The 12,728-nt window shown below is 45.2% G+C and overlaps 1 protein-coding gene across 1 annotated transcript; it reads right to left on the reverse strand.

Annotated features, from left to right (window-relative positions):
* Positions 1-6,431: 6,431 nt before the first annotated feature.
* SWSAP1 (SWIM-type zinc finger 7 associated protein 1) lies at positions 6,432-9,905 on the reverse strand. The gene is made up of 2 exons (XM_066593669.1): positions 9,591-9,905; positions 6,432-6,946 (listed from the first exon to the last, which is right to left on the reverse strand). Exons 1-2 carry the CDS (start codon positions 9,846-9,848, stop codon positions 6,512-6,514), a joined length of 693 nt encoding a protein of 230 aa, XP_066449766.1. The 5' UTR covers positions 9,849-9,905; the 3' UTR covers positions 6,432-6,511.
* Positions 9,906-12,728: the final 2,823 nt, after the last annotated feature.

A 12,728-nucleotide genomic window follows, 5' to 3' on the forward strand; every position in this document is an offset into this window, starting at 1 on the left:
TGGAGGAGCCCGGGTTACGCCTTCTGCCGGAGTGTGTTGTGCCAACAGGTAAGTACGGCGGAGGTTCCGTTATGGGCTGGGGATGTTTTACATGCCATGGTCTCCATCTGCTGGTTGTAGTGACAAGAACCGTGAACACAGAGGTGACCCTGACATTCTAGACAATAATGTGCTGCCGACAATGTGGTAATACTCTGGGAATGGTCGGCCATACTTCCAACCAGACAACGCGTCACAAATACAACACTATTTTACGCTGGTTTGAGGATATGGATGTTCCATGACTGCACCGGTCTAGGACCTGAACCCTACTGGACATCTCTGGGACAAACTGGAACGTCAGGTCAGGAAATATGATGAGCATTCATCTTCTTTAAGAGAACGTGACAGACATTTGCAGACTGAATGGAGGGAAACACCGGCTGCAGTGTATCAGCCATTAGTAGAAAGTATACTATGGAGAGTATCCGATGTCACTAGAGCCAAAGGAGCCCCACTAAGTATTAGCAGATGGAAATAAATCCTACTTTTCATTCTTGCCCAGGAGTCGAATTACTTTTGGTAGGACAGTGTATACCAAGTGGTTCCTTGTGCTGAAGAAGATATAATATACCCATGGTATTTTGGAAGTGGGGTATGAATTTTCAGGAGGTAGTTCGGGGTTGAGAAGTAAAATTAGTCATCTGTATACTCGCTGTATCAGCATCAGGAATTCTCCATTGAAAAGGGCTGAATGCGCGACCGGATCTGCAGGTTCTGCATAATTGCAGATTTCTGATGTGGTTTTTAGAGGCAGAATCCGAGCTGAAAAATCCACATTGGATTGTGCTGTGTGAGCGTACCCTAAAAAATAATATAACCGGCAGTAACTTAGCCAATGGTGCACAGTGAAAGACAGCGCACAGCACCGTACAACACAACTCTGCATGGCAAGTCCTAGTTCCTTCATTAGCACAACTGCAGTCCAGTAATATACGATGATTGCAGGTGGCTCACCTCAACGTCCCCCTTACAGGCACTGGAGACGACACTAATCCATACAGAGAAAAAAATATACTAATGGATACCAGCCCAACCAAGAACAAAAGGACACTCTTTTGGCATTCCTCAGGTGAATGGGGACGTATGGATATGTTTGATATATGTGTTGGGACCTTGAAAGCAAAGATCTGGTACGGTGTTAGCCAGTAGAGCAAAATGTGATTGTTCTCAGCAAGAGAAACCAAGTAATCTTGTAGATATGATACATTTTAATAGCTAACAAAAATACATGATGTAATAATAGCGAGCTTCCGAACCAACGCAGGGTTGGTTCATACATGGGATTTATGCGTGAATGGGAGGTGTGAGACATTTATTATACAGATAAGACCCCCATCAACAGTAAATCAGGGACCATAAACTTTCACTCCCTTATCAGTGTTTAGCTAAAAATGTTTGTGTACCTCTTGTAGCAATTCTAACCTGACGACCTTTCCCCCCCCAACAGTAATTTAGGGACCATAAAACTTTCACTTCGCTATCAGTGCCTAGACAAAAAAAAAGCTTGTTTGCTGTTGCAGAATTCCTTTTAAGTGCGAACCAATCACATCCATATCTGTGCCTTGTCATAAGTATGTATGTTATAAGTATGTATAAATATCCATGCCTCTTCAGATCCAATCCATTTAAGCCTGAAGAAGAACCCTGCGTTGGTTCGGAAGCTCGCTATTATTACATCATGTATTTTTGTTAGCCATTAAAAGGTATCATATCCACAAGATTACGTGGTTTCTCTTGCTGGGAACAATCACATGTTGGGACCTTTGCATGTGTATACGGCAAACAGTCAGTGCAAAACATGAAGTGAAACCACCCTAATGGAGACCAGCATGACTCACATGAATAGTTTTGATATATCGTTGACTGGTGATACAAACTCCCATATTATGGAGTGTAATTATGGGGCAGTGAATCATCCCATGTATGTAGGCCACACGCATGAATAAATCACCACCTCACGCCATGTACTGGTTCTACTGGTTAGTGCGCAATGAATCTGAAAGGATAATACAATCTATGAAGCATTGAAGTTGTTGTGGCAAGACTGAAAGCTATACCCTAGGAGAGGAGATAACTGACCAATGGGTGGGGCTCAACTGCTGGGACCTCCACCGATTGTGAGAACAGGGGTGGTTGAGCATGCACACCAATGCCCTGTTTATGTCAGTAGGACTCCTGGTGAAAGCTGAGCGCTAGAACCTGACTATCTCCGGAAGTCCCAATGAAATGAATAGAGAGGCAGCGTGCTTGACTGGCGCTCCATTAATAAAGAGGCCTTCAGGCCCCCCCGTTCTCAAAACCAGTGGAGGTACCAGCAGAAAGCTATTCCCTGAACTGTTGGCACCCCTTAAGGATATGGCCTACCTGAGGATGCCTTAATTATTTGGGGTTTTTCATCTCCATTTTTAAAAAGCCACAGCTTCTTTATTTTTCCATCATCATGGCCGTATGAGGGCTTATTTGTTGCATCGTGATCTTTAATTTTTATTGATACCATTATGCGGTACATACACAGTATTGTATAAGTTCTAGTAATTTTTTTTGGAGGGGGGTAAGGGTGAAAAACACAAATTCTGCCATTGTTTTTCCTTTTTTCAGCATTCATTATGTGGTATTAATCACACAGTATCTTTTCTCTGCATGTCGGTACAATTACGACAATTTTTTTTAGGTTTTTCCACTTTTTACAATAATAAGCCATTTTTAGAAAAAATTTTGCATCTCACTATTGAAAGACCCAGAACTTTTTTTTTTTTTTTTCATGGACAAGGCTTGTTTTTTAGGTGATGAGTTGTCATTTTTATTGGTACCATTTTGGGATACATGTGACTTTTTTGATCAGTGGGGGTCAAGCAGAGGGTGAGGTTAGAAGAGTTAGAACAGCTAAGAAGTACAAGGACAAGAAGTAGCACAATGAATATAAGGAATGACAACTATATAAATTGTAACAAAAATAACAGAAGAAAGTGAAAGACGAATAGAAGAGGTGGAAAACCGCAAGAAGTAATTATTATGGGAGACTTTAATTATTCGGATATAATATGGGGAGATGAAACCTGCGGATCTCACAAAGGTGATAAGTTCTTGAGAACAATTAAATATAACTACCTTTCCCAACTTGTGCGGGAGCCAACTAGAGGGAGGGCCACTCTGGACTTAGTATTAATTAACAAACCGGACAGAATAACGGGGGTGCAGGTGCAGAGACACTTGGGAAATAGTGACCACAATATAATTAATTTCCAACTGTTATTCAATAAGAAGCCTTATAGGGAGCGACAAAAAAAATAAAGTTTAGTAGAGCAAAATTTGATCAGCTGAGAACTACTATCGCTAACAATAATTGGGACAACATCCTCAAAAATATCAGTACAGACAAGAAATGGGTAAAGTTTAAAAACATCCTAATGACCTCGTGTGAGCAGTTCACACCCTTTAAAAATAAAAGAACTACAAGTAGAAGGAAACCAATGTGATTTGACTGTAAGGGGGCAATAAGTGTAAAGAAAGTGTTTATATTATTAAAACAAAATGGCAACGAAGGAGCGCTAAAAACATACAGGAAAAAAAACTAAATATGTAAGGAAAAGAGCAAAACTGCTAAGGAGGAGGCAGAAAGACTGATCGCCAAAGAGAGCAAAAGCAACCCTAAAGTATTCTTCAACTATTTAAACAGTAAAAGGATTTGCACCGAGAGCACTGGCCCTTTAACAAATAATACAGAAGAAACCATAGAAGACGATGGGGGGAAGGCAAAGCTATTAAATAGTTTTTTTCTCAAGTGTATTCACGAATGAAAAAGAAATGTCACATGAAATGCCGCGGAATAAAACGAACCCCTCGCTAAGTATTGCATGCCGAACACAGGAGGAAGTGCAGAGATCGTTAAAGAGGATCAAAATAGATAAATCGCCAGGCCCGGATGGAATACACCCAAGGATTCCAAGGGAACTAAGTAACGTGATAGATAGAGCACTATTTCTGATATTTAGGGACACTATCGAGGCCAGGGTTGTACCACTGGTTTGGCGTATTGCCAGTGTGGTTCCAATATACAAAAAGGTGTCTAAAAGAGAGCCTGGTAACTACAGGCTGGTAAGTCTCTTTTTAATAATTGGAAAAATATTCAATGGGTTTCTGAGAGACGCCATCCTAGAATACCTCAAAGAAAACAATGGCATAACTCATCAGCACGGGTTCATAAGGGGTGGATCATGTCAGACCAACTTGATCAGCTTCTACAACGAAGTAAGTTCTAGGCTGGACCTGGGAGAGTCTTTTGATCTCGTATATCTGGATTTCTCAAAAGCATTTGACACCATGCCGCATAATAGGCTGATATATAAAATGAGACAGCTCTGACTGGGCGAAAACGTGTGTAATTGGGTAAAGAATGCAGAGGGTGGTAATTATTGGGTTGTACTCTGATTTGGCCACCATTGCTAGTGGGTTAAATACCCCTCCTGCCTTCTCCGGGTTATCAGCTGTCACTAGCAATTGATAACCTGTCCTGCCCCTAATTGATTGCAGAGACAGGAGGCTTAAAGCGCCGCCGTAATTTTACTGTCGGCGGTGCTTTAAGCCCAGGACCAGGACTGGTGCTATTGCGCGCAAATTTAAAAAGAAAAAGTCTGAAGATAGGTCCTGCCCTATCTTCACCAGCACGTAGAAAAACAACGGGCGGGAAAGATAGAGCGAGTCGTATCTTTTCTCGTGTGTAATAATATCGCGTGAGAATCCCGCAAGATGGGACAAAATCACGTTCATCTGTTTAAAGGGGTTGTCCCGCGCCGAAACGGGTTTTTTTTTTTTCAACCCCCCCCCCCCCTTCGGCGCGAGACAACCCCGATGCAGGGACGTACAGAAAGCTTACCGGAGCGCTTACCTTAATCCCCGCGCTCCGGTGACTTCTATACTTACCTGTGAAGATGGCCGCCGGAATCCTCTTCTTCCGTGGACCGCAGCTCTTCTGTGCGGTCCATTGCCGATTCCAGCCTCCTGATTGGCTGGAATCGGCACGTGACGGGGCGGAGCTACACGGAGCCGGCATCCTGCACGAAAGGCTCCATAGAAGAGAACAGAAGACCAGGACTGCGCAAGCGCGGCTAATTTGGCCATCGGAGGGCGAAAATTAGTCGGCACCATGGAGACGAGGCCGCCAGCAACGGAGCAGGTAAGTAAAAAACTTTTTATAACTTCTGTATGGCTCATAATTAATGCACAATGTATATTACAAAGTGCATTAATATGGCCATACAGAAGTGTATAGACCCACTTGCTGCCGCGGGACAACCCCTTTAAGCGCTACAGGATTGGTGTTCTCGCCAATCCTGACCATGGCAGCATCCCTCCATCCATATAGCAAATATCTGGCAAGTTATCTCATAGAAAATAGATGCTGTCCATATTTCCTGACCCAACGTTCCAGTTCATCCCAGAGATGTTCAGTAGGTTCAGGTCCGGACTCTGTACAGGTCGGTCTAATCGTGGAACATCCATATCCTCAACCCAACGTAAAACAGCATTGGATTTGTGACAAAGCATATTGTCTTGTTGGAAGTATGGCCGACCATTCCCAGGGTATTGCCACATTGTCGGCAGCACATTATTGCCTTTCACACTCTGGAAGCCACATCCATTCAGTGCAGCCCCTGTCTGATACTTATCAGCCGCCATCTTGGGGCCAAGATTTCTTTTTACTTTAGTTCCACATCAATCCCATGATGCATTAGTTAAGGCTATATTATTTTTGCGTGCTAGTGACATGTTAAATATATTATCATTATCTTCTATATTCACCTAAATGTGCTGCAGCCCCCAAGCATACAGTCAGGAGGATGAGCTGTGATCTCCTCTATTATACCTGTGTGATCCACATCAATAACTGAGACAAGAGTGTCTGTGTCCCCCTCCAGTTTCTGCGGTAGGATGCACGTATTAGCATCACACAAACTGAGATCCTTCACAACCCCAAGCAGATCTGAGATGGTCAGAATTGAGATCACATGACTATCTGAGGACAAAAAAGCCAGGAGTTTCTGATAGAAATAACTAACCAAGGTATTACTAGCTCATTGTCTATCTATCTATACACACACACTAGGGGATAGTTGCAGAATGAATGAATTAAAAAAAAATAAAAAAATCACGGAGTGGCCCTTTAACAAGTGACCGTAACAGGTTACATCTACACCACACTTCTGGTCACATGATGTGCAACCTGGTTGCTGGTGCTCCACTTCTTCATCATCGCACTCGGCAGAGCAGTTCGCACTCCAGCAGGCCACATGATTCACTCTATGGTCACGAATTACGCTAAGAGTAACCCAAGAGTGTAATGATGAATGCACCTAATATCATCAGTGCACACAAGACGACACCTCGGGGACTGGCATTTATAACTGAACAATTTATTGTAAAAAACATAAAATATAAATTCCTAGAAGGCACACTGGTCACGCAGCTTATGTTAGTCCTTTATTTCGCATTGGTCCTCTACGGTCACACAAGGACTGACTCGGACACTGCCATCTTCCTCGATGTGTAGGGTCCACTGTGGTCTTGGAGACATGAAGCTCACCTTAAACACTTGCTCCTTGCCCCCTGATGATAGATCGTGATACACCAGGCACCGGTTTGGGAAGTACCTTTCGACGGCCAGAAACGGACCATCAGTTCCTTCCGAGTTTGGTGCCGCAGATACTAGGAGGCCGCAGTGCAAGTGGGATATGGAGTCCAACATCAGGGCAGAGATATGAGCTCCATCATGTAGGCTGCATGTGGGTGGAAGGTATCGCTCCAGTCCATCAACCAAGAGGAGAGAAGGAGGAGGAGACGTTAGATGGAGCGAGGAGAAAAACTGAAGAAGCTCCTTCATAGAAGGCGGGTACACAAAGCGGATTTGCTGCAAGAAGATTAAAAAAAAGATCAATATATGGATCCATTGACTGTATAGATCATGCTGAGACTTCCTACTAGGGGAGAGGAAGGGAGAGCTGGCGAAGGGAGATCCAAGGGGATTTGCCCTCTTTCTCTCCTCTGGGGCAGAAGACAATTTCATATTTGTAAGTCAGGACTTAAAGGAGTCAGAACCATGATATGCAATGAATTTTTCATCTGTGGGGGGGTCTGACTGCTGGAACCCCCACCAATCCGGAAGGTTGCACATGTGTGCTGCCACCCCATTAATATCAATGGAAGTGCTGGAGATTGCTGAACACTCAAACGCTGCTATTTCTGGCACTTCTATTGAAATACATGGAGTGGCAGTGTACATACCGCTTCATTCACGCGGGGACATTCATGACTCCAATTCTATGGATTGGTGGGGGTACCAGCGGTCTGACCTCAAATGATTAGAACGTTATCTCCTGTCCCATGGATGGGGATAACCTTCTATCCTGAGCTGCTACAGACATATCGGCACACTACATCTTCAATAGAGGCCAGGCGGCCTATTAGAGCCCTCACCAATCCCCGTGTCAGCCCTTTAGTGGTCATGGACATTTGATTCCAGCAACGCAACGGTCCCCAGTTGTCTACTGTTGTGGTAAATTGGAATCGGTAGCTGCTACTTAGGAGCCTACAGACACCGGTAAGGGCTCACTCGTATAAGCCCTGAGTAATACGCAGCACTGAAACCCCATTGACTTGCATTGGGATATTCAAACACGCATATTTTTATGCGCAAATTTAAAAAAAGGGGGGGAAAAATGCTGCGTGTTTTATTTTTGGGAGTTCCCATGGGAGGAATCACCCGGCGGTCTTTGAAGGAAAAAAGAAAATGGCATACCATGCAACGTGTGAGTGTAATGTGATTTTTCCTACTGAAGTCTACGGGAAACGCTTGTGATGCCTCTAGGCGCGTGAAGATCGCAATTTCACAGAAGCAATGTGATTTTTAATTAAAAAAAACGTATTGCTGTGAAAATCGCATGTTGACACGTGTGATATCGCACTCGTCCGCGTGATTGTAGCATAATGGTTTTGTAGTTCAACATTTTTTTTCTATCGCCCGGTCACTACAAAGTATGCCCGTGCAGGCTCACACGACCGTGTTTACTATGTATTACGCGGGTGCTGTACGTCTGTGTGATACGGTGTAACTCGCAGGCAATCAATTAAACTGCCTCATGCCGGAATTGCGTAATACGTGAGCACAAAAGAGAGTGCAGCATGTTCTATTTTACTGTGTGTATATGCAAGACAGCGCCGATTGTTCTCTATGGGCGTGTACATACATGCGGCCATACGCAATTATACTTTGTATGGGCGGCAGGTATACAAGTCATCGCTAAGCAACCGCGTGGGAAATGTATATAAAAAGGTGCATAGTGCACGACAGCGTGGGCGAGTATGCAGTCATGAGCGGTACAATCTCGCTGCCATACGCAGGGTTACGTCGGCACTGTGGGACCCCCGCTGCGTCATATGCTTACGGCCGTGTGAGCCCGGCCTTCGGGTGGCGGACCACAGAAACGTGGACTAAGCTAAATATAGTCAAACGTTTTCGGACGCATTATTGCTGAGCGCCAAACGCTCAAAAATAGAACATGCACCGCTCAAAAATCGCGGCGCTAAAAGGTGCTGCAGTCGAGCGGTCCTATTGAAAACAATGGGAGCGATTGGCGCGGTGCTAAAGTGCCACACTAATCAGCGCCTGTGTGGGCGAGGCCTGAGGGCGCCTTCACGCTTGTGAGAAAACCGTGCGGTTTTTGAGCGATGCGATAAGTGTGTGAAAACAAAATGATGAAACCAACGATTTTCAATGCTTTCATTCCCATTTGCGATGTTTTAACTCCTGCGATGTGGAGGGGGGAAAAAATACCGCAGAGCGTTGCATTTGCCATTTTTAATTTCCCGCATTTCCCCGTGGAGCCTCGTTTTATCGCATCGCAAGAACTTGCAATTTTCATGCGATTTTTAACATTAGAAACTACGTTTTCTATTGCAATAAAAACGCATGAAAGAAAAATAATTTAAGCGGCAGCCATGTTTTTGCAAGAAAAAGCATCGCCGGCGCTCAGACGTCTCATAAGCAAAGTTGCGATTTTCCGGAAATATCTCGATCGCTGGGGTGAAGGAGCCCTTATTAACCCCGTCACTGGCGGACTCCGAAAGACCTTATAAATTGCATATAACCTCTGCCGTGGGGTCACGTTTGCCATAGAACACATTAGGGGGTCCATTTTAATCAGTGAAATGGAGGCCACGGAGCCGGGTGAGCGGAGCCCTACAAGATGGACACTACAGCAGCTTTTTACTGGAAGACCTTCTACAAAGCAGCCTGCAGACATGGCGTCCTCTGAGGCAGAGCGCCCCTTTATATCAGTAAATAGACAGTAGGAGCGCATGTGGTGGTCTGACAGAAAATGTCCTGGTTACACATAGCAACCAGTCAGAGCTCGTCTTTTATCTCTAAACCTGCATGGGAAGGATGAAAGCTGCACGCTGATTGGCCGCCGACCCGTGAAGCGCGCGGTATAGCAGTCCAGCTCCCATCTCCTCAGCGAACCCCCTTAGCCCTCTCCCCGTTGTTCTGCGGGCACCTTGAATACGAGGGGGTCCCGGGCGGCTCTCCCCGCTCTGGGCACAGCCTGCAGCGGCTCCGGGCTCACGTACAGCACCGCTCCCTCCTCCTCTGCCGCCAGAGCCGCCGCCATGAACATAAACCCGCTCATTCCGCAGCCCGGGGGCCCCAGGATCAGCGCCGGGGCTCCATGCGGGCCACACTCCACAGCCCCAACATCAGCCGGCCCCTTGGAGCCGCTCAGCTCCCTAAACACCCGCAGAAGCGCCCGTGACATCGCTACTCAGTCACCGCCATGTTCTGGCGGGAACAGCAGCGGACGCCATTTTGTGCACGTCACGGCGCGCTGTGTAATGGCCGCTGGTTGGCTTATTGTCTGGAGAGGGGAGGAGGCTGCTGAGGATGTGTCATGTCATCCTGAGGCGGGCTGTGGGAGTACAACTCCCAGCTCTTCCTGTCAGGCGGCTGTGTAGTAGTAATAGATGAGGGAAGTCATGGCTTCCTTCTCTGTGGTGCCCAGAGGACATGATGTAGTATAATGTACACTATAGTCATGGCTTCCTCCTCTGTGGTGCCCAGAGGACATGATGCAGTATAATGTACACTATAGTCATGGCTTCCTCCTCTGTGGTGCCCAGAGGACATGATGTAGTATAATGTACACTATAGTCATGGCTTCCTTCTCTGTGAGGGCCCAGAGGACATGATGTAGTATAATGTACACTATAGTCATGGCTTCCTTCTCTGTGGTGCCCAGAGGACATGATGTAGTATAATGTACACTATAGTCATGGCTTCCTTCTCTGTGGTGCCCAGAGGACATGATGCAGTATAATGTACACTATAGTCATGGCTTCCTTCTCTGTGGTGCCCAGAGGACACGATGCTGTATAATGTACACTATAGTCATGGCTTCCTCCTCTGTGGTGCCCAGAGGACACGATGCAGTAGAATGTACACTATAGTCATGGCTTCCTTCTCTGTGGTGCCCAGAGGACATGATGCAGTATAATGTACACTATAGTCATGGCTTCCTTCTCTGTGGTGCCCAGAGGACATGATATAGTATAATGTACACTATAGTCATAGCTTCCTTCTCTGTGGTGCCCAGAGGACATGATGCAGTATAATGTACACTATAGTCATGGCTTCCTCCTCTGTGGTGCCCAGAGGACATGATGCAGTATAATGTACACTATAGTCATGGCTTCCTTCTCTGTGGTGCCCAGAGGACATGATATAGTATAATGTACACTATAGTCATGGCTTCCTCCTCTGTGGTGCCCAGAGGACACGATGCAGTATAATGTACACTATAGTCATGGCTTCCTCCTCTGTGGTGCCCAGAGGACATGATGCAGTATAATGTACACTATAGTCATGGCTTCCTCCTCTGTGGTGCCCAGAGGACATGATATAGTATAATGTACACTATAGTCATAGCTTCCTTCTCTGTGGTGCCCAGAGGACATGATATAGTATAATGTACACTATAGTCATAGCTTCCTTCTCTGTGGGGCCCAGAGGACATGATGCAGTATAATGTACACTATAGTCATGGCTTCCTCCTCTGTGGTGCCCAGAGGACATGATGCAGTATAATGTACACTATAGTCATGGCTTCCTCCTCTGTGGTGCCCAGAGGACATGATGTAGTATAATGTACACTATAGTCATGGCTTCCTTCTCTGTGGTGCCCAGAGGACATGATGTGGTATTGTGATAGACATGATAATTAATTAGTATAAAATGTCTATCGATTTGTATAAACCAAATGTATTTTGCTATTGTAATGACTTTTAGCTCTGAGGAGTTAGGAGTTTAATGGACACACACACAATCTAATCATGGTATTTGCTCTGAGTACATAGAAATTGCACAAGAAGCCTCTAAGAGTTAAGGGCCATAGTGTTATGTGTATATCTGTGTTCAATACTGAGTGTTTACCTAGGCCCCCTTCCACTCCTCACACAATCTATTTAAACAATGATTTGTCAACTACACAGAATTCCTTAAGGTTGTCTGCATGCTAAAGGAGACAAAGTCCACACTATGGCGGACGTGAGGAAGGGTGGGCAGAGAGGCGGGAGATTCTATATGATCCGACAAATGAGAATCTTATATGTTACTGATGTAACCTGTTGCACGCCCATTGTATGTCTTTACAATAAAAGGCCCTGTCTGGCTGTTTCTGGGCGGAGAGCCATTTTGAGCATGAGACTGATATCTCGTGTTTGACCTGGTCAGTGTGCGCATACTGCTTCTACACAATTAGGAAGCTACAAAATACCCCGAAGCCTGCTGGAGAAACCATAATCCAGATCAGTGTCGTCCCTGGGTGCGCGAGTGGATCTGTGAAGTCACAGCCTGGAACATATAGAGACCGGCAGATAGCACGTGGAACTCAGGGGCCCGAAAATCTACAGAACACGGTAAGATTGCTTTATGAAAATCTACCGATGTGAGCTGATTTCCAACTGCTAAACTGCCTGTATCTGATCCAGACTGGACCTTCACTGAAAGACAGGTAATAACTCTAGTTCTGTCCACTCGAAAAACCACCATGTTACCTGTCTAGGGGTATTTTGTATGCTGTGGCTGCTATGCCTGAGAGGGTTAAAAATTGTGTATACAAGACCAAGAGACAAATTCTGTGAGGGTTAATGTGTCAGAAGGGCGGACTCGGCTGTTTAAGTCTGAGGGAGCACGCCGGAGACACTTACTCCTAGGTAAACTAGTGTGAGGTTAGGAAGATTTATGATACGTATATTTACATTTATGATTGAGCGTGTTATGTTCTCATATGTGAAAAGGTATATACGTGTGAAGTATAGCCGTGGTGTGACGGCTGAAGCTTCCAGAAAACTCTTGGTCATTGAAAATAATCGTCAGTCTCTGTGTATAGCTAAATGTCCTGTCTAGATCGTGTACAAGGAGTGCTCTTGGGGATTACTAGTAGACGGTGGGCTGTTATAAAGGTAGATGAGATATATACCTTGAGCCGTTGTGGGTATTCTCCAGTAATCCCGTCTCTTTGGTATTATAGAAAGAATGTGCAGTGTTTATTATTGGGGGAGGGTTCCTGATAAGAGAGTGGACTGAAAGCATTCTCCAATTAACCCTTCCGTTCCTTTTGTCTTGTAGAATTAATGTGCAT

This window comes from Eleutherodactylus coqui, chromosome 2 (genome assembly GCF_035609145.1).
Source record: "Eleutherodactylus coqui strain aEleCoq1 chromosome 2, aEleCoq1.hap1, whole genome shotgun sequence".
NCBI lineage: Eukaryota > Metazoa > Chordata > Amphibia > Anura > Eleutherodactylidae > Eleutherodactylus > Eleutherodactylus coqui.